We start from the raw sequence: 25,405 nt of genomic DNA on the forward strand, positions 1-25,405 counted from the left end.
TCTGATCTGGTAGGGTGGTTGCCCAGATGAAAGGATTGAATGAATTAATAAACCGAAAGCCTGTAGAACGGTTCCTGTGTTCAACATTTTAGCCCCCGGGATGACGAAGATGATGGCAGGTGCCTTAGAACATCAGGGCGGAGTCTTCCCCCCAGGGGAGAGCTGCTCATCTGGCCTCTCAGTGGTCCTGGGTTTTGGGGCAGAGGCCAGGGCTGTGGGCAGTAATGGGGCAACGAGAGGAAGCCTGCATGACTTTGTTGGCACCACACCTGGCCACAGAGGGGCACGTTGCCTGGAGACCAACCAGGAATGTAACGTGGGACAGTAGTCCTGTTGCTGTGTGGGTGGTAGCAGGCGGACCCACCCACAGCTGATACTTTCAGCATTGTTAGTCAATTTTCCCAGGCCCCAGTTCCCTGTGGGAGGGGCAGCCACCGCCTTCCTGGTCTCTGCAGAGAAGTGACAGCGGAATCATCATTTTGTCCTTCTGCCCGTGGCTCTGCATTGAGTGGAGGGAGGTGGGGAAGAGGATTGTGTCTGTCTGTTCCTGGAGCTTCTGTGGCCCAGAGCAAAAATGTTGCTTCTTTGTGGGGGCATCTGTCTTATCGGAGGAGTTTGTGGGGGTGAGAGAAAGCCCATGCTTGAAGAGGGATGTAGGGATGTCCTACAGAGTGGAAGGCAAAATCTGCTCTGCACTTAAAAATGCCACCAAATATTTCATGAGGTCTCCAGGCTGTGGGAGCCGTTTCCTATGATGGCTCCAGACCCCTGCGGTCTGTGCTCATTCTCGTTTGCTTTCTGGGTATTTCCATGGAAAAAGGCTCACGAAGCCTCCCCTGCCTTAGATGTCCTGTTTTTGAGCATCCTGTGTGGTGGTCTGGTTGGACAGAGGGGACGCATGGGAGCTGGATGAGTGGGGGAGGGAGCCCTTGGCCACTGTTCCCTATGTAGATAAGAAATATGAGACACTGGTTATTAGGTTTTTGCATTCTCCTCTTGGCACTCAGCAGCCAATGTTCTAACCTGGCGGGGGGAGCTGGGTGAGGCTGGGGTGCATTGGCTAGTGGGGAGCAGGCACAGGGACAGCCCCTCCCCTCTTGCTGCCCTTCTCTGCAGGGCACGGCCGACCCCTGATGCCTCCATCCCCATCACACGTCACCCGCAGCCTCCCCTGACATCTTTCCATCATGGCCTTGTCACCTGGTTACCATAAACTTCTGGCGGTGTGCTTGGGGGACAGTGCATGCAGCGCCCCCCTCCCCAGCTTCTGATGGTGACGTGCAGAACATGAGCAAACAGAGCGCAAAGATGTCCAGGCTGGTACTTTTCCACCTGCTTGAACGGGCTCTAGGAGCCCGAGCTGTGACCCAGGGAGCTCATCCATCATGGCCCTTTGCCGTTGATGAGCCAGCGACCTTGTCAGAGCTCTTCACCTGCCCTGTCTGAGTCTGCTCTTCACGTGGATCCTGAAGGGGCTCACTGGGAGGTCTCCTGGACCCCTTCCAGCGCAGCCGTCTGGACCACGAATCCAAGGGAGACGGGAATTCAGGGGAGGTGGGTGGCTGCTGTGGGGTCCCCAAAGAAAGGGGCGCTTTTCTACTCCCTGCCTGGCTCAGGGGCTCAGGACAGACTTACTGAATGGGCAAGCTAAATGCCTCCTCATCCCCTCAGAGGGGTGGGTTGTCAGGCCAAGCCGGGGCTCCTGGATGGTGGGCAGGGGGTCCCAGGCAAAGGAATTTACCCTGGCAGCTGTGACCAGGTCTGCTAGGCTCCAGAGAGTTGACCCAAAGGCTCTGGCACTGGGTCACCAGAGGAAAACCGTTGTGTACATGATCTGGCAGGTAGGCTGACCTTGTGGGGCAGGGCTGGGCATCTCCGTGGGCCACGAGCCAGTCAGCAGAGCGGAATTATGTCTTCTGAGGCAGGGCTTTCTGCTCCAAACATTGAAGCTGCACTAAGGACAATAGCGAGCATTTATGGCAATTTGCGAACGCTAGATAAAGGTGCCCCCTCTGGGTGGACACAGCCCTGCAGGGAACACATTTATGCAAATTAACAAAAGGTGCTCTTTCTACCCGGCGGGTAGCCCAGGCCAGGGGCACAGCTTGGCAAGCTAGCCCAGGCTGGATCTCGGTCCTACTTCCTCTCACTGGAGTCTCTTGTGCAGTGAAAAACCTACACAACTGGACATGACCACCCCGTTCACTTGCTTTCCAAGTCTGCCAGCGCTCATGTGCCAACCTTGAGTTCCTTTATAGTGCCCCTCCCCCATGTTTATCCTGGGCTATAAGAACTGAGGGGGCTCCAGGTGCCCCAGATGCAAGGCTGGTTGGGAAGGTGGGTTTCTGCTGCCTGTGGGTCCCTCTTGGGGCTCAGACTCTGAAGGACTCTTCTCTCAGTAACTTAGGGGTGCCGCCAGGCCGGGGGAACTGCCCGCTCACCATGCCCCTGCCTTTCGACCTCATCTACACTGACTACCACGGCCTGCAGCAGATGAAGCAGCACATGGGACTGTCCTTCAAGAAGTACCGGTAAGAGCGTGCAGGCGGGTGGTGCCCCACCCCGTGCCCCAGAGGAGGCCTCCCCTCGCCCCCTGCCGGCTAGTCCCAGGGTGGGGGAACCGCCTTGTCCCGGGTCCTGTGGTGGGGGGAAGGCTCGCTCTTCCTCTGTTTCCCCCTCCCCCATTACTCTGGGCTCTGCCTCCCGGCTAACTCAGAGTGGGAGTCACTTCAGTGCCTCTCTGCTGCAGGGCAGCCTGGGGTGGGGCTCAGAGGTTATCTGGATGGGGGGGTGCAGGGGAATGGCAGGGGGAAAGGAATGGGACACTCAACTGGGGTGTGACCTCGGCTTGGGGGGGCTCAGCACCCCTCCTCCTCCCTCCCTCCACCCCACCTCCCTGGGTCTGGAGGAAGGCCAGTGCCATCTCTCCCAGTCTCTACAGCCAGCAGGATACGGGGTTTAATTTAGCACAGAGAGCCCTGCTATTTATTACATTTGCTCCAGTCCCATTGACTATCCCACATGATTTTATTAGGAAAAAAAAGTGACAGGCGGTGTTATTGCTTTTATTATTAATGCGGGTTCTTCATGCACTCGGTGCCTCCGCCTCCCGCCCCCTGCCCCTTCTCTGGGGGAATAGTGCCAACCTCAGCAGTCTGTGGACTTCTGGGTCACCGGGAAGGATGTGGGGTGAGGAGGGAGCTCCTTGGGGGGCGCTGTCTGAGTCTCCGCCGTTTCCTTCAGGTGCCCACGCCCCGGGGGGTGGGACGGATGGAGGGGGAGGTTTTGAGGTGGCGACAGAGCCTCTGCCCAGCTGGGAGGTGCATCTAAGGTGGCCAAGCTTGCTTTGCAGAAGACACTTCAAAGCACTGCCTTCCCAAAGATGGGCCTGTGGCAGTGGTGGGTCCCCCAGGGCCCCGCCCTTCTGCATCGCAGCCCAGATAGGCCAGCGGCATCCTGGGGGTGTCGGGGGGCTGTGAACACAAATTACTGCTGCTGCCTGCTCAGGAAAGTGCAAATCCTACAGGGGGGAGGGACCCCCACTCCAGGCAGTGCTCCCCCTCCTAGGCTCCCTTGGGGCCCCCATAGTAACTAAGTTTCTGATCGAGTGGCCCATGGTTCAGGCATAGCCACACAACCCCGAGACAGCTGGGCTGTTGTCATCCTCACTTGACAGATGGTGAAGCTGACCCAGAGAGGTAAAGGCCCTTGCCTGTGGTCACACAGCTAGGTAATGTCTGGGCCCCAGCTCTGACCACACATTGCCGTGCCCGGCCCGTGGCTGGTGCCAGCACCCAAGCTGGGGCAACCCAGCCCAGAGAGACATGAGAGGTTGCTGACCCTGGTTCCTTGTACCCCCACCCCCGGGGCGGGGAGCAGGTGCCGAATCCGGGTCATTGACACCTTTGGGACAGAACCCGCATACAACCATGAGGAGTACGCCACGCTGCACGGCTACCGGACCAACTGGGGCTACTGGAACCTCAACCCCAAGCAGTTCATGACCATGTTCCGTGAGTGTCCCAGCTGCAGGACACGGGTGGGGTCAGGGGCAGATGGGGCCTCCTCATGGTTCGCAGGGGTGCATGCGAGGAGGCAGGGTCTCGTCCCTCCCTGGCTTTCCTTTCCGGGCTGGTGTGGGAGTGGGGCAGGCCCAGGCACCTGCCCGCTCCAGGAAAACCTGGTTTGCCCTTCGAGAATGTATGAGCCAGAGAGGAAGTCTCTTGTGGTGTCTGGGGAGCAGACTGGGTGGGGCTTCCAGCCTGGCTTAGGAGAAATGTGGCGACCTTTCCAACACGGAGGACGTGGCCTTTGCCTCCAGCATCACACGCCGCTCTCAGAGAGCTGCTGAGCGCACATTCCAGAACAAAGAGGATTCAGTGATCTTGTAGAAAGAGAGGCCAGAAGTACACTGGAGAACTTTAGGGGGTGACAAAGGGGCAGGACGGGCAGGCTCTTCTCAGTGGAGGGAACAGATGAAGTGAAGACAGATGTGGAAAGAACTGGAAGGTTCTGGAAATGCACGAGCTCCAGTAGGCTCCAACATTGGGGATAATGGGAAGTGAGGCTGGGGGCTGGAGCCCCTGTGGAAACCTTCTGACGATGGGCGTCAGGCAAGGAATGCCATTTAGAGCTGAGCTTTAGCTATTTTTAATGAGACTCTAAAATATATATATTCACTGACTTGCCCCCTTACGTGCAGTGTGCTGAAAATAATTTGATCCTTTCTTGACAACTAAGGGTCAATTCTCGCTCTCTCTGTGGAGCAAGAGCCTGCCCTTTGGGGACGGCAGAGGTGTGCGGAGCCAGGTGCCCTTGCTAAATGGCCCCTTCTCCTGTCACTGTTTGATGTGGTGCTTTTTCTCCTCGTTGGGAGGCTATCATCTGTCACATCTAATTGTCGTCAGTGTATCTGCCTCCAGCAGCATCTTGCACATCTGATTTGTGGCTCTTTGAAGGCTTTGGGTCAGAAAGCCAGATAAGCACCTTTTGTTAGGATGTATCTAAGAGCCAACTGAGCAGGGTCCTGAGGAACTTGCTCAGAAGTAAAGTATCTGGTCTTTATTTAGCCTGTCAAATTAGTGTACCTCTTTGGTCCTTTTTTGTCTTACTCTCCAGGTTCTAGGAAGTATTGGAGGCAGATGCAATTTCTAGACACATAAGTAATGGCTTGATTGGATTCCAGAAGGTTGGGGAGGTAGGCAGGTTCTTCGGAGCCCAGAGGAGGGGACTGAGGCCCAGAGGACTGAGGTCACATGGCTCTCTGGGACCAGACTGTGGAGGGAAGGAGGTGGGGGTCGTGGTGGGGATGCCCCAGGCTGCGGGAGCAGCATCCATGGTAGCAGAGAGCAGAGGTGGGCACAGAGCTTGGGCAGTTAGCTCACTTGTAAGGGAAGCATCAAGCTCTGAGGCTGGCAGGAGGGACATGGAGGATCTGGGGGCGGGGGGGGCACCTGTTGCTGAATTTATGCCAAATACCGTAATTCAAGAATCACTGTAGATTCCTGAGCCTGGGAATGTCATGGAGAAAAAGGGTTTTTTTTGTTTGTTTGTTTTTTAAGATTTTATTTATCTATTTGAGAGGCGGGGGGAGGAGCAGAGAGAGAGGGACAAAGAGACTCCATGCTGAGCGTGGAACCCGACGTGGGACTCGATCTCACGACCCCGAGATCACACCCCGAGCCGAAATCAAGAGTCGGATGCCCAACCGACTGAGCCACGCAGGCCCCCCAAGAGGAAGGTTTTTGAGGCACATTATTCTGGGAGATTGCAGATGGCCAAAGGGGCAGTGGTAGAGGAGGGAGAAGCAGGAGAGGGGTAAGAGGCTTCTGCAATAATCTACACTGAGAAAATGAGCCTTACATGGGGTAGGGCCCACTGGATGTGGAGTTCCAAACCTGGCAAACTCCTACTCATCCTCTAAAACCCCAACCCAAATATCTCCTTTATTTACTGCCACTTTCACCGATTCCCTCATCTGCTGTTGCTCCTTCACCTCTATTTTTATACCTTTTAAATCCAATTCTGTAAAGGTGTATGTTGAAGTATATTAGAGTTATTTGCTTATACATTTATTCCTCCCTGATAGATTATGAACCACTCAAAAGGGGGCCACTGATTGATTTATCCTTATCTCCCTGGAGCCTATCAAGGTACTCAGAAAGTGTTAATTGATTGAATAAATTAAAGAAACTGAGAACAATAAAGGAAGAGAGAGGCTTGCCAGTTTTAATGATATATCAAGTCCAGGAAGGAATTCATGAGCAGACCTATTTCCCCATCTAGTCAGGTGGTTTCCCCAGTGAGCTAAGTGGGAGGGTGGCTGCCTCTTCCAGCCTCACCTTTGCCCAGAGAGCTGGGAGCTCTTTCCTTGATGGTCCCTGTTATTTTAATTGATTGGATATTTCCCTGTCCCACACCCACTAGTTTAGTTAACTGGGCAGAGTTGGTAGAATGAGGGATTCTTCAGCTCGGTGAATAGGGAGGCCTTGGCAAGCAGGAGAGAAGCCTGGGTGGCAGCCCCAGCGGGAGCCAGCAGGGAGGGAGAGAAGGGGGCTGGGCAGGCAAACAGGTGAGGGAGGGTCGGGTCTGCCCTCCTGGGGCCACTCCCCAGCCTGGGCAGAGCCTCCTGAAACAGGAGAGCTGCCCACACCCTGACAATCAGAAGTAACGCCAGGTCTCCAGGCCCTCCTTATGCTCCTGAAGCTCTAGAAGAATGATCATTTTGTTTTGTGGTCAGCAAAGGCCCATCCTTACAGTTGGTCTTTCAGACCCAAGAATCCGTGAGCTTCCTGGGGCACTTAGGCAGGAAACCTTCATTTCTCCTACGATGTTCCAGACATTGATGATGACTTTTTGTGGGTGGAAATACTGTGTTAAATCTATGCATTTGATTGAGGTATATACATCTCAAGTTCAGAAATGCGAAAATGTGAAAACATGCGTCTGAAATAAGGGATTGGGTATTTGGCATCAGGGCTGTTCTGGGAAATCAAGGACATGTGGCCTCTGCCAGCCTACTCAGCACAGCTTCCCCGACCCAGGAGGGCAGAGTAGATTTCACTGGGTTCAACAAACATTCTCTTCAAGGTCCTGTACACAGATGGGAGGGACCCTGTGCCTTGCAAACCTACGGCAGGTGTATGGTGGCAGACAGAGCTAATTAGCATGGCTGAGGAATAGGAGGACGAGCTAAGACACATTCCCTGCTCCCTGTGCGCTGGGTTCTGGGGACAATTGAGTAGGTCTTGCCAGTTTTAACGATAGGCCAAGTCCAGGAAGGAATTCATGAGCAGACCTGCTTCCCCATCTAGCCAGTGTGAGCTATACTGTAGCAGAGATAGAACCACAGGGGTGAAGCCACAGAGGGAGGGCACCGGACCCCATGCAGAGAATTTTCTCATCCAAGGAAAGGAAGGAGAGCACTCCAGGCAGAGGGAACAGCAGGGGCAAAAACTTGGAGGCAGGAAAGGAAGGATGTGTCCACGCATTCATGAGCCGGTGCGCCAGGCTCTCCCAGGTGCTGGGGACACAGAAGTGAGCGAATCAGAGGCCCTGCCCTCATGGGGCTTATATTCTGACACCAATAAACGATCAATTAGATATGTAATATCATGTCTGGTCACTGAGTGCAGGTAAGGGGCAGAGAGTGACCAGGGCCAGGGAGGACCTCTTGGCAGGACCCTGGAAGCAAAGCGTGTCCGCAGAGGGAGTGTACCCAGCAGGGTCTCAGGAGAGAGTAAGAGAAGCTGTCAAGGGGGCAGTGGGGGCAGATCCTGTAGACTGTTGTAGGGACCTTGGTTTTTGGGGCCACTGCAGGCTTTTGTGCAGAGGAATCTGGTCTGACCTAATTTTAAAGGATTGCTCAGGAGAAAAGGCAAGGCCAAGAGAATGGCAGAAATGGGGGCAGGCAGCAAGTCACAGGGGCCCAGGACAGAGAGGGTGGTCCCCGGGCTGGGGCCGCCGTGATGGAGGAAATCCCACCGGGTAACAGGCTCTGCTGATGGGTGTTGGCGGTGAGAGAAAGGGGAGGAGCCAAAGCCTTGGGCCAGAGCCAACTGGGGAGGGAGGACTCTGACCAGGGAGGGAGGACTCTGACCGGAGCAGGGTCCTGACTGTGCCTGTTTGCAAACAAGCAAGGGGACCAGGCCTTCCCTCTGCTCCAGGCTTTGTGACAGTCTTTGGGAGAAGGAGACGCCCGGGGCTGGGACACTGATGGGTTCTCTTCCCTCTCCTCCACCAGCCCCCTGTCCCCATCCTTGTCAAACGGGGCCCCCTCCGAGGGGGCCAGTCCAGGTGGACTCGGGGTGCGGTGCGGGCTGGGTAGCAGCCCCCGTCCTGACCCTGTGGTCTCGCTGTAGCTCACACCCCGGACAACTCCTTCATGGGTTTCGTGTCCGAGGAGCTCAACGAGACAGAGAAGCAGCTCATCAAAGGCAGCAAGGCCAGTAACATGGCCGTGGTGTACGGCAAGGAAGCGAGTATCTGGAAGGTAAGCACAGCCTCCCGGGGACTCCCACCTCTAGGATTTGGCTCTGTCCACCACCCCTGGCTCCGGATGCTGAAATGTCCCCCAGTGATGAGTCAGAAAAGAGAGGTCCCTAACTGTCACTGAAAATACCCAGCCTGGGGGCTGCTCACCTGCCCCCGCAACGCCCCACTCTGCAACAAACCCAGATGTCCTTTATCAAGGACTGTGACCTAACCCGCCACCCTCCCTAGGACCGCATCGATAAACACTGTGAGCCTGGCAAGGGGGCTTAGGCTAGATTGGGGCCTCTGAGTCATGGGAGGCAGTGCAGAAGGCAGGAGAGGCTAAGGATTAGAACCCCATCCTCAGGGCGGGGTCCCTGGAGAAGTGGTCCCAGTGCGGGAGGTTGTATGCTCGCTGCTCACTGACCTGTTCTCTCTCCTCTTTTCTCTGTGCCCTCCTGGCAATGAGGCAGCTCCAGGTAGGGTGCCTGCTCACCATGCGCTCCTCCTGCTCCCCTCTGCTCTCAGTAGGGTGTCCCCGGGGATGCTCTCGAGTCCCTTGACCCCGCAGGGTGCAGGGGGAGGGATGGGAGGTCATTCTCGTGTGATGCGAAAGGAGCAGGCTGCCATGGGAGCCCAGGGTGCTGGGGAAGGGGGTGGCATGGAGTGCGTCTGCTTTTACCAGAAAACACTGCTAAGGAACTGCCCCGAGAGAATGAGAGGTTGTGAAGTCTGGGAAGAGAAAGCCTTTCTCTCTAGCTCAGGCACCTCTGTGATAGCCGGGAGCAACGCTGTTCTGCAAGAGACCTCAGAGAAGGTGCTTCCAAAAAAAGACATCTTCGCTCTGGTCTTTGCGACTGGAGGAAGTCGGAGGTGGCCCGATGAAGAGGCTGAGGGGCGCATCCTGGGACCGATGCAGCCCAGAGTTCAGGGGACCGGGTGGCAGAGAAGTGGAAGGGGCTGGATGACGGAGGTCCTCATGGGGGCAGCAGCTGGGATCCGGGCGAGCGTTTGGGTGAATTTTGTGCCGAGGAGGCTTGTTTTGTTCTGGGTCCCCAGAAAGCAGGCCTTGAGGCTCAGGCCTGGGTGCTATTTTATGAGAGCGTGTGGCCCAGGGGGCAGGAGTGGGGGATGGGAGAGAGGCAGACCCACCCTTGCCACTGGAAGAAACAGGCCAGACATCAGAAGGGCCATCTGGGGGGGATTTGGGGTGCTTTTTGTTCAGCAGGTGAAACTAGCTCAGAGCTCTGGGTTTTTTCTCCTCAGCTTTACTGAGGTATAGTTGACAGGGGAAAATGATGTATTCTTAAGGTGGATGGCATGATGGTTCAATATACATATATATTGTGAACTGAGCACCATGATCAAGCTGCTTAACACAGCATCACTTCACATAGTCATCTGTGTGTGTGTGCGTGCGTGCGCGTGCATGCGTGTGTGTGGTGAGACCACTGAAGATCTGTTATTCTCTTGGCAAATTACAAGTGTACAATACAGTACCATTAACCACAATCACCATGCTGCTCATTAGATCCCTGAACTTACTCTTTGACCAACCTCTCCCCATTTTCGCACCCCGAGCCCCTGGTGACCACCGTTCTACTCTGTTTCTATGAGTTCCACTCTTTTAGATTCCACATATAAGTGGGATCATGTCGTATTTGTCTTTTTCTAACTTAGTCTCAGTTAGCCTTTTAAAATGAAATAGAATATCAGAAGGAATATCAGAAGACCTTATATGTATTAAGAATAAATATTGTTTTTAAGATTTTATTTTTCTTATGTAATCTCTATACCCAACATGAGGCGTGAACTCACAACCCCGAGATTGAGAGTTGCACACTTCACGAACTGAGCCAGCCAGGAGCCGCGAGAATAAATATTGTTTTGTGAAACTTAAAGTTTAGATATATGCATGTATGCACAGACACATGCCTATGTGGGTATATACACGCATACACATGCCTACACACATACATACATGCATACATATAAACGTGTGTATGGGTAAAAAAAGGTTGCCGAACAGTATATGTAACATGAACCCATTTGTGCTTGTGTTTTAAGGAAAATGTAAATACGATTTGAATGCATAAAAGGTCTGAGAAGGTACACAAGAAACTGTCCACAACAGCGGCCTCCAGTGATGGGATAAGGAAGCTGATGTTGATGGGGGCATGGAGGCATTCTTTCCACACTTTACTTTCTCGGTTTGATTTTTCTTCTGTGAGCCTATTTAGTTTTACACTATGTAGTCCTTTTACATTTAGTGTGATATCTGATGTATTTGGCTTGGAATCTACCATTTCACTAGCTGATCTCTATTTCTTTTTCTTGCCTGTTCCATGTTCTTTTCCCTCTTATGCCTTCTTTCACACTGATCTGTACTTTGAAATTCACCCCCTGATAGCTGACTCATTATACTGTCTCCTAGTCTTGTAGTGGCCGCAATAAAGATGACACCATGCATCCTTGACTTATCAAAGTCTCGTATAAATCAATACCTTTCCCTTTTATTGGACAATAAAAGAACCTTAAAATGCTTTAATTACCTACCCCCAGCTTGTGTACTCTCATTTTATTTTGATTTCCCGAGAATGCCCTTACTTCACCCTTATTCTTAGTGGATATTTTGCTGTGTACAGAATTCTAGCTTGGCTGTTACTTTCTTTCAGTGTTCTGAAAAGACTCTATTGTCTTCTGGCTTCTGGGAGCCTTGTTGTTCCTTTAAAGGTAATTTGTCTTCTTTCCCTGCTCACTTTTAAGACCTCTGTGTGTTTAGTTTTCAGTAGACTTACTATGATGTGCCTCCGAGTGGTTTTCTCTGGACTTATCCTACATGGTGTTTGTAGATCTTTTTGAATCTGTGGTTTGATCTGTCATTAGTCTTAGAAAATTTTCAGTTAGTATCTTTCTAAGTATTGCTTCTGCTCCAGTCTCTCTCCTGTGCTTCTCAGACTCTATTTCTGCATATGTTAGACTCCAACATATCCCCTTGTCTCTTACATTCTTTTCTGTGATTTCCACCCTTCCTCTGTGCTTCAGTCTGGATGTTTTCTTTTGTTCTTTCACTAAATGAATTCTCTCTTCAGCTGGGTCCAATCTGCTGTGAAACCTGTCCATTCAGTTCTTAATTTCAGCCACTAGAGTTCTTACTTCGAGCACTTCCATTTGGTTTCAAACCTTATCTTCTATTTCCTTGACTACATTCAGCAGATTTATCTTGAAGTCTGTATCTGGTAATTCCATCTTCTAGATCTCCTACGGGTCTGTTTTTATTGTCTGTGTCTCTTGGGTGTTTTTTTTTTTTTAAGATTTATTTATTTATTAGAGAGCGTGCAAGCAAGCTTGGTGAAGAGCAGAGAGAGAGGAAGAGAGAATCCACAAGCAGAGTCCCTGCTGAGTGCGGAGCCTGACATAGGGCTCAATCTCCCGACCCCGAGATCATGACCTGAGCAGAAACCAAGAGTCAGCTACTCAACCAACTGAGCCATCCAAGCACCCCTTTGTCTCTTGGGTTTTAATCATATTGTTATGTACCTGATTTTTCTAAAAATCAAGGTGTTTAAATTTTTTCTTTAAAAATCTATTTTTAACAGGCTTTACTGGGGTATAATTGACATGCAGTATACTACACATGTTTCAAATATATAATTTTCTAAGTTCTGACATATATATTTACCTGTGAAGCCATCTCCACAGTCAGGATGATGCATCTACCGTGCCCAGGTTCCCTTCTTCCCACCTCTCTCCTCCTCCCTGCCAGACAGCCCATGATCTGCTTTCTGTCACCACAGATTAGTCTTCATTTTCTATAATTTTATATAAATGGACTCATGGTATATACTTATTTTTTTTGTCTGGATTTTCTCAGAGTATAATTATTTCAAGATTCATCCATGTCATTGCACGTATCAATTGTTGATTCCTTTTTATGGCTGAATAGTTATTCCATTGCATGGAATTCCATTGTATTCCACCACGCCTTTTTTATCTGTTCACCTGTTAGTGGACATTGGGGTTGTTACCAGTATTTGGCCATTACAAATAAAGCTGTTATGAACATTCATGTACAAACATTTGTACAGACATATGCTTTCATTTCTCTTGGGTAAATACCTAGGCATGGAATGGCTGGATCATATGGTAGAACTAGGTTTAACATTTTAGGAAAAGTGGTCGTACTATTTTATGATTCTACCAGCGATGTATGAGAGTTCCAGTTCCATTACAAAGTTATCAATACTTGCATGGTCCGTCTTTTCGACTTGAGCCATCCTACGGATGTGCAATGGTATCTTAGGGTTTCAACTTGTAGTTCCCTATGACTAATGATGGCGAAGATATTTTTGTGTGCTTATTTGTCTTCTCAATATCTTTTTTGGGGTAAAGTGTCTTTGCAGAATGTTTGCCCATTTAAAGAATTGGGTTGTTTGTTTTCTTATTATTGAGTTGTTAGAGTTTTGTACACATTCTGAATATCAGTCTTTTACCAAATATATGCTTGGCAAATATTTTCTCTCTGTGGCTTGTCTTTCTCTTAGTAGCATTGTTCAAAGAGCAAAGTTCTTCATTTTAATGAAGTCCGGTGTTTTATGGATTATGCTTCTGGTGTCGTATCTAAGAAATCTTTGCCTGACGCAAGGTCACTAAGGATTTTTCTCCTGTGCTTTCTTCTGTAAGTTTTATAGTATTACATTTAAATCTATGGTCCATTGTGAATTAACTTTTATATATGATATGAAGTACAGATTGAAGTTGTAATTCTTTCCCTTTTTTGCATGTGGATATGCAACATTCCGTGGCTGTCTGTTGAAAAAACTATCCTTTCTCCACCGAAATGTCTTTGCACCTTTGTCAAAAATCAATTGACCATGCGTGTGTGGGTCTATTTCTGGACTCTGTTCTATTGCATTGATCTGTCTTTCTGGATGCCAATAGCACACTGCCTTGATTACTGTAGTTTTACCATAAGTCTTGAAATCAGGTAATATAAATCTGTCTGCTTTCTTCTTTTTCAAAGTTGTTTCTTCTAAGCCTGCTGGGGTTTTGATTGGGATTTCATTGTTTTTTGTTTTGTTTTGGAGTTCTGGAAAATGAATATAAAAAATTGTAAAAATAGTTTGGGGATGATGCCCTCTTCTTCCAGAGAGGATTTTACTTTTACTCTTAGCTTGTGGTTGGGGCTCCAGCAATCTTGGATTACCTTAATCAATGATAGGATTTGAGACCATTTAAAATGGATTCAGCCCCTGGGGCGACTGGGTGGCTCCATCAGTCAAGCATCTGTCTCTTGGTTTTAGCTCAGGTCCTGTTCTCAGGGTCCTGGGATCCAGCCCCGTGTCAGGCTCTGTGCTCAGTGCGGAGTCTGCTTGAGATTCTCTCTCCCTCTGCCCCTCCTGCTTGTGCTCTCACTCACTCTCTCTCTAAAATAAATAGATAAAACTTAAAAAAAAGACACCCCCTCCCACACACACAAAAACACGGACTCAGCCTCTGCAGGGGCTTCTCTAAGTCTGGCCCACCTTTTTCCTCCAGCGTGTAATTCCTCAGAGTTCCAACCCCCAGTGTGGAGTTTCTATCAGGGTCCCCCCTTGGCAGACCCTGAACTCTCACTTGTCCTCTGCTGTACAAGGCGACCAGAAGCTCTGCTCAGTTTCCTTGATGCTGACCCTGGAATCGGCAGGTGCCCCTGGGGGGACGCTGACCCCAGCACCGGCCTCCACGATCTCCTTCCCTTCTTCCAGATCTTGGCCTTCTAATTCTGCATGCTTTGTTAGATTTTCACTACCTTCACAGAAATTTTTATATTTCCCTGTCTTTCCTGGTTGTTCTCAGAGGCAGGGCTGATGTGCATTACCCAGGACACTGTTACCCAAAGAGGAAGGCCTCCTTATGAAAAGTTATGCCGTTGGAGTTTCAAAATGTGAATTGTTAATTATTTTGATGTCCATTGATAATATTCTTCAAGAGCTGTGGTTTACAGACTGAACCTGGGCCAGAGCTCCTTGTTGTCCGACCTCATGGCTAGCCAGCAGGACGTGGAGAACCTGGCTGCTTTTCTTCTGACCTGTTAGCCTGCTGGGGACTAGCCCTCCCTGAAAAAAACCGCTCCCTGCCCCAGCCTTCTCTGTGATCTTGAAGTTCCTTTCTTGTCAGCGTATCCCTTCCTCTCTTCTGTGAGTCTCAAAAGCCCCCAAGAGGTAGAACCCAGTGGCAGACCCCATGCTTACCCCTAATGAGGTCCTACACTGACCACAGCTCCTGGCTCAGGGCTCTGGCCATGGGGTCAGACGGGTGCCCAGGGGCAGAGCTGTTATCTATTCATCTATGCTCTGTCTCCCATTGTCCCCTTCCCCTGAGGCTGGGCCTGTTTCCAGCTCCCTTGGGCTGGGCAGAAAGCAGAGCCTGGATGTGGGACTGGAGTCTGGAGGGGCTGAGCCTTTGCTAGTTTGGGGGTTTTCGCTCACAGGTGTCCTCCTTAAAGACAAGGGCTCTGTCTTGTCCCAGCTGTGCTCCCAGCAGTGAGCTCAGTGCCAACACATAGCAAGTGCTCAATCAAAATGTGCTACATGGATGGAGGGAAGGGGAGAGAGAGAGAGAAGGGATGAGTGGATAGATGGAAGGAGGGGATGAATGGACAGATGGATGGAGGGGTGGACACACATATGTATGGAAGGATGGAGGGATGGATGGATGGATGGATGAGATGATCTCGGCCCCCCAGCTCCTCAGGTGGCCTTGGAGATCACCAGCGGTTCAGGGAGGCAGAGCAACTTCATTTGGATGCATTTAAATGTGGGAATGGGGATAGGCATTCTTTGCAAAGAAATCAGTTCCATGGCTAAAAATAGTCTAGTCCAACCTCTGCAAGTCACAGATGAAGAAAATGAGGACCAGAGAGGGGAGGGGCCTTGCCCAGGGTCACACAGCTGGTTGAAGGCCAACCTAAGACCGGCCCCACATTTTCTGACTTCCAGACCAGGGGTGTTTCCACGGACAGCTCTGCCTTCCACAGTTGGGGCGAGGCTCCCATCTGCACCCCCTCCTCTTCCAGGGGAAGGAGAAGTTCCTGGGTGTCCTGAACAAGTACATGGAGATCCACGGCACTGTGTACTATGAGAGCCGGCGGCCCCCTGAGGTCCCGGCCTTCGTGAAGAACCACGGCCTCTTGCCACAGCCTGAGTTCCAGCAGCTGCTACGCAAGGCCAAGGTGAGCCCCACGCCCTCACCGTCCGTCCTCACCCCAGCCTGGCCACAGATGCCGAGGAGGTCACCCTACGTGCCCCCAGGCCTGCCACCGTGGCTGGTGGCCCCTTCCACGTGTAGACCTGCCCCAGCACGCTCTGCTACCTTGAACCTCACGTCCAGGCCTCCTGGGGCCGGGGCAAAGCTCGGGGCAGAGCTGGGGGTGCTCACCCAGGAGGGACCTGGGCAGGGCCAGCAAAGCGAGGCTCAGCAGTGGGGAAGAGGAAGCGGGCTTCCCTCCTCACCCCTCAGTACCAGGGCAGTCCCGCGGACTGGGTGGTCTTTCCTGCGCTGGCCGCCCCGCCCCCGTGAATGTCCCAGCCCTGGCTTCCTGGGGCTCTGGTGCCCAGCCTTCCCTGACCATTGTGCCACTTGCTTCCTCAGCTCTTCATAGGCTTCGGCTTCCCTTACGAGGGCCCCGCGCCCCTGGAGGCCATCGCCAACGGCTGCATCTTCCTTCAGTCCCGCTTCAGCCCGCCCCACAGCTCGCTCAACCACGAGTTCTTCCGAGGCAAGCCCACCTCCAGAGAGGTGAGTGGGGAGGGTCTGAGATGGGGACCCCTGCAGTCCCTGGAAGAGGGAGACAGGCAGGGTGTGAAGGGACGGACAGGACAAGTGGGCGGGGGCGCCTCCCCTGAGCGCGGGCCGACCTGGCAGGCACAGGAAGGGGCTGCTGCTCTCTCCACCCGGCCAGGTGTTCTCCCAGCATCCCTACGCAGAGAACTTCATCGGCAAGCCCCACGTGTGGACTGTCGACTACAACAACTCAGAGGAGTTTGAAGCAGCCATCAAGGCCATCATGAAAACCCAGGTGAGGCTCAGATCCAGTCAAGACTCTGGGGGTCACTACTGGAAAAAGATGCCCCTCTTGGTGAACTCAGGCTCGCAGGCCTGGGTTGGCAAACTTGACCCCACTTACCACCTTGAGTATAGGGATGGGGGGACGGAGAGGCAGGGAAATACCTTTGTGCTATGAGCAACCTGTACAACCTTACATGGCAGCCCTGGATCCAGAATCATTTATTAAGCACCTTTGGAGGCTGAGCCCCAGGAGCAGTCTTAGCACAAGCTAGGTGCTGAGTAAATGTTTCCAGGATTAGTGCATGGAGGCCCTTGGAACTCTGCTGTTCGTGTGTGTCTGTGGCCTTTTGACAGCATATCTCAAACTATACGTGGCATACACGTCATCTGGGGATCTTGTTAAAATGCAGGTTTGGATTCAGCAGGTCTGGGGTGGTGCCAGGCCTAGGGCCACCCTTTGAGTAGCAAGGGGAAAGAACTTTCTGGGTTTCCTTCAGCAGGTATGTGAGTGTGGGCGTATGCAGGTGCACACGTGCAAGTGGGGAGAGAGGGAGGAGGGGCTTGTGCAACTTATCTCCTCGGCAGGCCCCTTTGTGGCTTCTGATGGTGCCCCGAGCTCTTCTGGTTCCTTCATTTTGGTAAGGGGTCAGACCATGCAAATGACACTCTGCTCGCCATGTTCCCTCTGGACCCCCCTCTGGCTGTAGCTTGGACATGAGGCTGAACAAAGATAACCAGCCCTGCGGGTGTCCCCTTCCTTGCCCAACCCCATGTTCTCGGAGTGTGTCCTCCCGGGGGGGAGGGGGGTGGAGTATGTACGCTCAGGGTGAATGTCGGGGTCTGGGGCAGACCTGGAGAGCCTTGGTCTCGGCAGGGCCACCGCAAGTGAGTGACGTGATAGGCTCCTTCTGCGAGGGAGAGCAGCTGGCCAGCATGTCTGCTGCCCCAGGGGAGCTGGGGCCACTGCCAGGCTCAAGGGCAGAGACAGGCAGGGATGGACACAGGGGCACTTACCGCCTTAGCTTTGAGCCAGAGCCCTGGCCTGGTTGTCCTGACCCTGAGGCAGTCTGGCATTTTTTTTAATACCCCCCTGCGTTCACTATCACTCACTCCCACTCGGGACCCCCAGCCTTGGCCCCTGCCCCTGCAGATGCCCCCAGAAAATCCCTACTTACCTCTCCTCCCTTCCTCCACTGACCACACCCTCGGCCTTCCGTCCTTCTGTCTGGGGGTGAGTGTTTGTCTAGTGAAGTGCCCAGAAGAACGTTGTGTGGCATAGCCTCCACCCGTCTTTAGTTGTGACGGACGTGGCTGTGGCCAGGTTGACCTGCAGAGTGGCTGAGCCCCTGGACCCTCCCTGAGCGGTGGGCGCCCTCCACTCCTTAAGCATCAGCTTGAGGAAATCTCTACTGTGAGTTCCTCCAGGTCACGGGCTATCTTAGAGTGGGTTCCTCCAGAGGGTCACCCCAAGGCACAAGCTATTTGGGATGTGATCTGAGGAAGGAGGGTCCTGGAGTGACAAAGTGAGACGCTGTGTTCTGGAGTAGGTCACCCTGGCCGGCGGCACCTGGCGTTCAGTGCTGGCGGGGACCTCTGACTGATGGGGTAGGTCACACCCCAGATTGTCCTCCCTGAGAATCAAGTAAACCCAGGGTGTTTATCCCCAGCTCTGTCCATCGCTGACTGAGGGCTGCAACTGGGGACCCTCGCTGGGCTGAACAAGACAGTCCTCGGGCGAGGGGCTCTCCAGGTGGCCTCGGTACAGAAGAAAGAAGCCGCTGCCGACAGCTGACCAACCCCAGCCCCAAGTGGTGGCACAGCGCTCTACATCCCAGGGGGACGTTGCATTGGAAGGCCCCCCGTCAAGGCAGATGGCTACCCTGGAGGGGACCCCCACCCCACATCCTCCCCCTGCTCCTTCTCCCCTCCCCTTGAAGAGCAAGCCTCCGAGGCTTCTGTCCCAGGGGACAACGACAGCGAGTGGAAGGGAGACCAGCAAGGCTTTTGCCCACCCCGAGGGCTCAGGTCTGGCCCAGTAGATCTTAGCCAGATCTGTTGCTGAGCTAAAGGAGCAAGATACCCGGTCCTGTGGGGAGCACGTTCCAGCCGCAGAACACAACAGGGCTGCCGAGGGGCCTGCAAGTGAGCGCGCCCATGCATTCGTGCGCTCTTTCTGGTTGGACATGTGAGAAATCGCTGCCCTGGGGATGGGCCTGGATGTCTGGGGTGGGAGGAAACTTACTTTACATTGGTTTTCCTTTTGATTTGTTTTTTACATGCACATCTGTTTAATTTTGTTAATTAGTTAATTAGAAAATGACAATAACAAAAGGGTCAAGGAACCAAAGTTTTGCAAGTCTGCCAAGCTGAGACTTCCAGGTGGGCCCCAAACCTGACCACCCCGCTGCCTTCACCCCCTTCAGGGGTCCCACCGCTCCCCCCGGGCAGTTCACCCCTTTACCAAGAATCACCTGGGAGGTGGTTAAAATGTGGGTCCTGGGCCGGTCTTCTGATATTAAAGATTTTTTCTGAGAGAGAGAGAGCGAGAGAGCGAGCATGAGTGAGGGGGAGGGGCAGTGGGAGAAGCAGACTCCCCGCTGAGCAGGGAGCCCGATGTGGGTCTTGATCCCAGGACCCTGGGATCATGACCTGAGCCGAAGGCAGACGCTTAACCGACTGAGCCACCCAGGCGCCCCCCTTCCTGTCTTCTGATTCTAAAGGCCCAGGTGTGGCCTTGGCATCTGCATTTTCAACAAGCAGCCTGGGCCGCTTTCATAATCCTTTTTATTTTATTTTTTAAAAGATTTTATTTATTTGACAGAGAGAGACACAGCGAGAGAGGGAACACAAGCAGGGGGAGTGGGAGAGGGAGAAGCAGGCCTCCCGCGGAGCAGGGAGCCCGATGCGGGACTCGATCCCAGGACCCTGGGATCATGACCTGAGCTCAAGGCAGACACTTAACGACTGAGCCACCCAGGCGCCCCCCTCATAATCCTATTTTAGAGAACTGATTGAGGGCCACCGTCAGAGAACACAGCTTGTTCTGCAAGTCCTGGGGCCTTTCATGGGGAGAGGGAAGAAGAAAGATGAGGCACGGGGAGGAGCTGAGAGAGACCCGCTGTCCCCCACTCAGGGGTGGGTGGGTTTGCCGTTGGCGCCTCTCTGTGGCGGGGGGCGGGGGGGAGGCCAGGCCAGCCCCTGCCCACCCCCTCCCTCCCGCGCTCATGACTGTGCCGGCCCAGCACCTGCCGGCCCGTCGAGACTGGTTACTGTGCGCACCTGTGACTAGGCCTAATGACAGTCATTTCCAGGCAGGCTGGCTCCTCGGGCGGAGACTCACGGCAGGTGGGACGTGGCTGGCTGATGCGAGTTACCGTGCGACGTGGGCTTCAAAGCGCGGGGGGGAGTGACCGTGGAGTAGGCAGAGTGACATTTGGAGGGGAACTCTCTCCTCTGGGGAGTTATCTATAACCAGGGCTGGAAGTCGTGTACCCCAGGGGTGTCCAGGGCCCTGCGGGGCAGCAGCTGGTTGCCGGCACCGCTGTGGCTGTTGGCCGAGGTCAGGACCCAGAGGTGCACAGGGCAGGGCTGGGAAGGCTGCCCGGTGGCTGGGCTGTGCGGTGGTGGCCCGTGCAGGACCTGGGCTTCTCTGGGGATCCAGAACTGCGCCTGGATTAAGAATGGCCGCTCACAGTGGGAACTGGGGAAAGGCCACCCGGGTGCGCTCTTGTCCCGAGAAACTTCTGGGGGCCTGAACCCATTTCAAGGGGAGCAGCAGCCTGAGGGTCAGGGATGCCCCTAGGCAGGGGGCCCAGGATGGGCGTCTAGCCCTTCGAGGTGGGGTCTGCAGGAAGCAGGACCCGCCCGGCACACCTGAGGGGGCCTCTGATGCTGCCCAGCTCTGATGAGGGGGCGGGAGGCCACTCCCATGTGGGCACGAGGGTTAGATCACACAGCCCGGGCTGCTGGCTGGAAAAGAGCGTGAGTCGGAATCGGGCTGGGCCAGGCGGGTGCCCATCCCCACACATACAACATGCACACACACACGTCTGCACACACACACACAGCATATACACACACAATACACGGATACACGCGTACACACACAGACACACAACACGCCACACACACACGTGCACACAGGCACACACAACACACACACGTGCACACAGGCACACACAACACACACACACACGTACGCACACACACGCCCTGGGGAGAAGGGGGGCGAAGGCCCAGTCTGAGTCTGGGGCGGGTCACCCCCATGTCCCTGTCCAGCACGGGTTTCCTCCGGGGCGGCTGTGTGCTGGACGGGGTAAACGGGGAGAGATTGGTCAGGTGAGAAGAGCGCAGAGGTGGTGGGGTACCCACTTACAGGAGGTGGACACCCCGTTTCATGCTTCTCCCTATTCCCCGTGCTCCTCAGTCCCCAGCTCCTCAACCCCCCTGCCCCCAGCCACCCAGTGCAGGCTGCCTCGTACCCATTAGCTGCTTAGACGGACGGTCTGGCCTCCGCCGGGGACGCGCGTCTTGGGTCCTTCCCAGGTGCCTGGCCTGGGCCGGAAGCCTCGCAGATTCATCTCATTCCATCTGACAGGGAGATGCCGTCGTGTTCTTTTTCGTGAACATTCTCCGTTCTGAGCAGAACACAGAGCTGGAGGTGCTATTTCCTGAGCACCTACTGTATACCAGGCTCTGTGCCAGGCGGTGGGCTCGGTGGTAGACGAGACGGGCCGTAGTCCAGTTCTCAAGGGACCTGTAACTCGGGAGACACGAGGGGTAAATCAGAAATGATGACAGGTGCTGGAGGAAGGAAAGTGGTCCTGTAACAGGGGTGGGCTGGGGCTCAGGGACTGCTTCCTGGAGGAGGTGTCACCTAAGGGGGGGTGAATCCATCTGGTTGGCTGTGGGAAGAGCAGGCATCGTAGCCCAGGAGGGGATAGGGAGTGCAGCTGGGAAGGGGGCGGCAGGGAGTGGGATGACCCCCAGGGCCGCTGGAGGGTGTACCAGGGGTCCGAGTGGAGGGGCCGGGAGATGGGGTGATGGACTCCCTGGGCACACCAGATTTCCGCCCCCAATGCTGAGCATGGCCGGCCCCCGACAGCCAGGTCTACGGGGGCCTGGGGTGCCTCCTGCCCCATATGTCTGCCCATCTCTCCCACAGGTAGACCCCTACCTGCCCTACGAGTACACCTGTGAGGGGATGCTGGAGCGAATCCATGCCTACATCCAGCACCAAGTAGGTGGGCCCTCCGCTCTCTGCTCCAGGGACGGGGGGAGGCGGGGAGAAGGGGGGCTACCCGAAACCCCATCAGACCAGAGGAGGGGGCCTAGCCAACTCCAGTGTCTGAGGAAGCTCTCTCCGCAAGGGCTCTGTGCCCATTAAACTCCTGCTCCTCCTCCACCTGTCTGTTTCCATTCCCTTGGAGGTGCACGGGTGTGGGGATGGAGATGCAGGGCCGTCCTGCTCTCCTGCTTAGAGACCAGGCCTGGGTGCGTTGGTGGGGGGGGGCGGGGGGGGGCTCTGGGTCTCCAGCTCTAGAACCCAGCCCAGTACCACAACACAGAAACACAAAGACTGTTATTTTGATAAAGAAGTTGCTTAAAAGTTTGGTAACTGGTTGAGTGACTGGTAGGTATGGAAAGCCCCCACTCCCCACCCCACCCCCAGGGATGAGCAGGTGAGACTGGGGTGGGGATGAGGACTCTGTGTTGAGAACCCAGGGGAAGGGGCTGCTGGAGAAGTCCCGCCTCCCCCTCCCTGCCAGGGGATCTGAGCCTCTCTTCTAGGCTCGGGGCTTCTAGGGCTGATGGCTGGGAGGGGCAGGGCCCGGCTGGGCCACAGGACTAGGTGTCGGTTGCTTTCTAACTATTTGATATTCAGACAGATAGCCTGTGGCCTGTGTCTGCACCTTGTTCCGCAACATTAAGGGCTGGAGAGTGGCTCTAGACCATTGCTTTACGGACAGGAACACTGAGGCCCCCAGCAGGGAGGGCTGGGTGGGGTCAGGGCCAGAACCCAGGATCTCAGCCCCCAGCCAGCCACAGGGATGTCATCATGAAGCTCACAGAAACACTTGCTGGGCCCCACAGGTGGTTCCTGGGGCTGACCCCTGCAGGGAGAGCCCCTCCAGTCAGCCCCGGCCCCTTGCCACTCTGAAGCTAGGGCCCATGGGCCTCAGGGTAAAAACTGCGCCTAACTAAGGTGTGACGGGCTGCGAGGCCGTGAAGGGCGGGTGGCTCTCAGGCTGGCCTGAGTTCAAATTCTGCCTCTGCCATCCAGCTTTGAGGCCCTGAACAGGTTCTGTGAGCTCTCTGAGCCTCTGTGTCCCTGAGGCCACGCCCCCCGGTGTCAGCCGGTGGCCTGCGTCCTCTTTCCCGGCTGACCTGGCTTTCCTCCCGCCAGGACTTTTGTGCAGCCCCAGGCCCTGCCCCAGTAGGGGCCCAGGCCCCACCAAGTCCCTTCGTCCTGGCCCCCAATGCCACCCACCTGGAGTGGGCCCAGAATGCCAGCTTCGCCCCCGGGGCCTGGCCCCCAGCACACTCCCTGCGGGCCTGGCTGGCCACCGCTGGGAGGGCCTGCACGGACGTGTGCCTGGACCACGGGCTGATCTGCGAGCCCTCCTTCTTCCCCTTCCTTAACAGCCAGGACGCCTTCCAGAAGTAAGTGAGCCTCCCCCCACCCCCCGCTCCCCCGCCCGCCTTCCTGGGCTGGCCCAGCCTCCCTCACCTGCAGCTTGTCACCCCATAACTGCCCTGCCCCCAGCCCTGCCCGCGGTGGGGGGTTTAATGCTCCCCCATGAGTCAGGATGATCCCAGAAGGGACCTTCCGGACAGGTGTCCATGTCACGGCTGCCACCCTCTTGGTGAAACCTCAGCCCCTGCCAATCCCCGCCCACCCCCACCCCACCCTCAGCCTCCGCCGAGCCTGTCCCGGCATCTTCTAGGCCCAGGGCTCCTCCCGGTGGGTCGGCTTGCAGCTCAGCCCAGCCCCCCTCCTGTCCTCCTCTCTCACAGCCGGGAGAAGGAGCTGCGGCCCGGGGTTTGGCCTGGTGCCCCCCAGAGACATCTTCCCTGCTTGGGGATGGGATGGGCCAGGGAGGGGAGGGGGCGGTCCCAGGCTGGGGCTGTGACCGCTGCCCGCGGTGCCCGTCCAGGCTGCAGGTGCCCTGCGACAGCACCGAGTCAGAGACGAACCACCTGTACCCGGCCTTCGCCCAGCCCGGCCGCCAGTGCTTCCTGCAGAAGGAGCCTCTGCTCTTCAGCTGTGCGGGCTCCAGCACCAAGTACCACCGGCTCTGTCCCTGCCGAGACTTCCGGAAGGGCCAGGTGGCCTTGTGCCAGGACTGTCTGTGAGGGCGCCCACCCGCCTGGCCCTCCCTGCCGCCGGAGAAAGCACCAGCAGATTCCGAGCTCCAGCGACCCGCCCTCCCCTCGACGCCCCCGCGCTGGAGCTTCTTCCTTGGCCAGGAAGTGGGCAGAGCAGACTCGTGCACAGGGTTAGGGGCGGGCCGCTCATCCACGGGCGGGGTGCCCACCCCAGGCGGGCTCCTCGACCTCGTCCCGGAGCTCGTGGCAGCGTCGTGGCCAAGCAGCTCTGGGATTGGTCAGGGGCCCCAATGGCAGGAGCAGGTGGTCAGAGGCCCCTTGCTTTGTGCAAGGCCAATTCTGGACCAGACTGAGGGCCCTGGTCCTTCTTGGGCCCAGGATGGGGCCTCAGAATGTATGCGGAGGGAGCAGGGGCAGTGTGCCCGATGGCCCGCTGCAGGGTCCAGGGAGAGGGGAGTGATGTGTGAGGGCTCAGTCTTGTCCCTCTGCGGTTGTTTGGGGTATGGACAAAAGGAACAAGGGACTGGGGGACCCTGTTCATGCCTGTTCATGCCTCCTCTCAGCCCCACCCCTCCTGCCATCGCCATCTCCCCCTCCCCTTTATACTTGGGGGGCGCAGCGGGAGTGGGGGGCCACCTAGCTCCTGGGTTGAACTGTTTCCCTCTCCTGCTTGCTCCAGTGCTCTCCACTTTGGGCTTCTCCCGAAACTCATCTTGGCATGACTGCGATTCCAGGCCGTGGATTTGTCCCCAGAGCGTCAGTCCCCAGCCCAGCAGGCCACCCCCCAGCATCTCGTGTAGGCAAAGGCTTGGGATGGAGCTTCAGCCCCATGGCGCGCCCAGCCCAGCTCCTGGCGTCCCAGGCCTGCTAGCCCCCAGGTAGCCCCCACCCCCTCGATGCTGCCCGTCCCCTCCTCCAGCTTTCTCCAGCCTCAAACCACCTCTGGACCCAACTGTCCTCTCTGTATGGTATGCCTGCCCCGGCCCCAGGATGCCCTTTCCCCTGCTCCCCGTGCCCAGAGCCCTGCCTGATTAAACTGGTAGGGCCTTCAGAGACACTGCCACTCCACCCCACTTTATAAGCCCACCCCCCCCACCAGGCAACTCCCCCCCCAACCCAGGCCTGCCCCTCCCCCCTGCCAGGGAGGCAGCCCAGGCCCTGAGAGCTGGCAGAGGGGAGCCAGCCCTCGTGGGGCTGAGCAGGGGCCCTCCCATCCAAGACCCCTCTCCGGGCCTGGGTGGCCCCTGCGGCCGCAGAAACTCAGTGGTCACCAAGGACCTGACCTGTCGGGGGAAAGCAATAGAGACACTCTTTTCTCTCTCTCTTTTTTTAAAGATTTATTTCTTGAAATAATAAATATTTTATTGGGATGTGAGGTGCAGAGGAGGCGTGTGCTGTTTCTCATCTTTTCCTGGGACGCCCTGGGCGGGGGGCGTCTATCTTGGTGCCCCGGCCCCTGCTGCATATTGTCACTCGGCGCACACAGGGTGCCTGGATCTGCAAGGCTGGAGCTCTCTGGGTCAGGCTGCCCAAGGGCCGTCCCTGCAGGGGCCCC

At 55.2% G+C, this 25,405-nt stretch overlaps 1 protein-coding gene across 2 annotated transcripts in view; it reads left to right on the forward strand.

Annotated features, from left to right (window-relative positions):
* MGAT5B (alpha-1,6-mannosylglycoprotein 6-beta-N-acetylglucosaminyltransferase B) overlaps positions 1 to 25,234 on the forward strand; it is a 68,169-nt gene extending 42,935 nt beyond the window's left edge. The window contains exons 9-17 of one of the 2 annotated variants that reach the window (XM_078066155.1): positions 2,400 to 2,531; positions 3,880 to 4,013; positions 8,361 to 8,491; positions 15,530 to 15,685; positions 16,105 to 16,251; positions 16,415 to 16,531; positions 21,686 to 21,764; positions 22,928 to 23,184; positions 23,679 to 23,818. In XM_078066155.1, coding sequence (XP_077922281.1) covers positions 2,400 to 2,531; positions 3,880 to 4,013; positions 8,361 to 8,491; positions 15,530 to 15,685; positions 16,105 to 16,251; positions 16,415 to 16,531; positions 21,686 to 21,764; positions 22,928 to 23,163 — 1,132 coding nt within the window. In that variant the 3' untranslated portion in view covers positions 23,164 to 23,184; positions 23,679 to 23,818. Of the gene's footprint in view, positions 1 to 2,399; positions 2,532 to 3,879; positions 4,014 to 8,360; positions 8,492 to 15,529; positions 15,686 to 16,104; positions 16,252 to 16,414; positions 16,532 to 21,685; positions 21,765 to 22,927; positions 23,185 to 23,678 lie in introns of both variants that reach the window. The other variant, XM_078066154.1, reaches the window with a different exon arrangement.
* The last annotated feature ends 171 nt before the right edge of the window (positions 25,235 to 25,405 follow it).

Source organism: Halichoerus grypus, chromosome 2 (genome assembly GCF_964656455.1).
Source record: "Halichoerus grypus chromosome 2, mHalGry1.hap1.1, whole genome shotgun sequence".
Lineage (NCBI taxonomy): Eukaryota > Metazoa > Chordata > Mammalia > Carnivora > Phocidae > Halichoerus > Halichoerus grypus.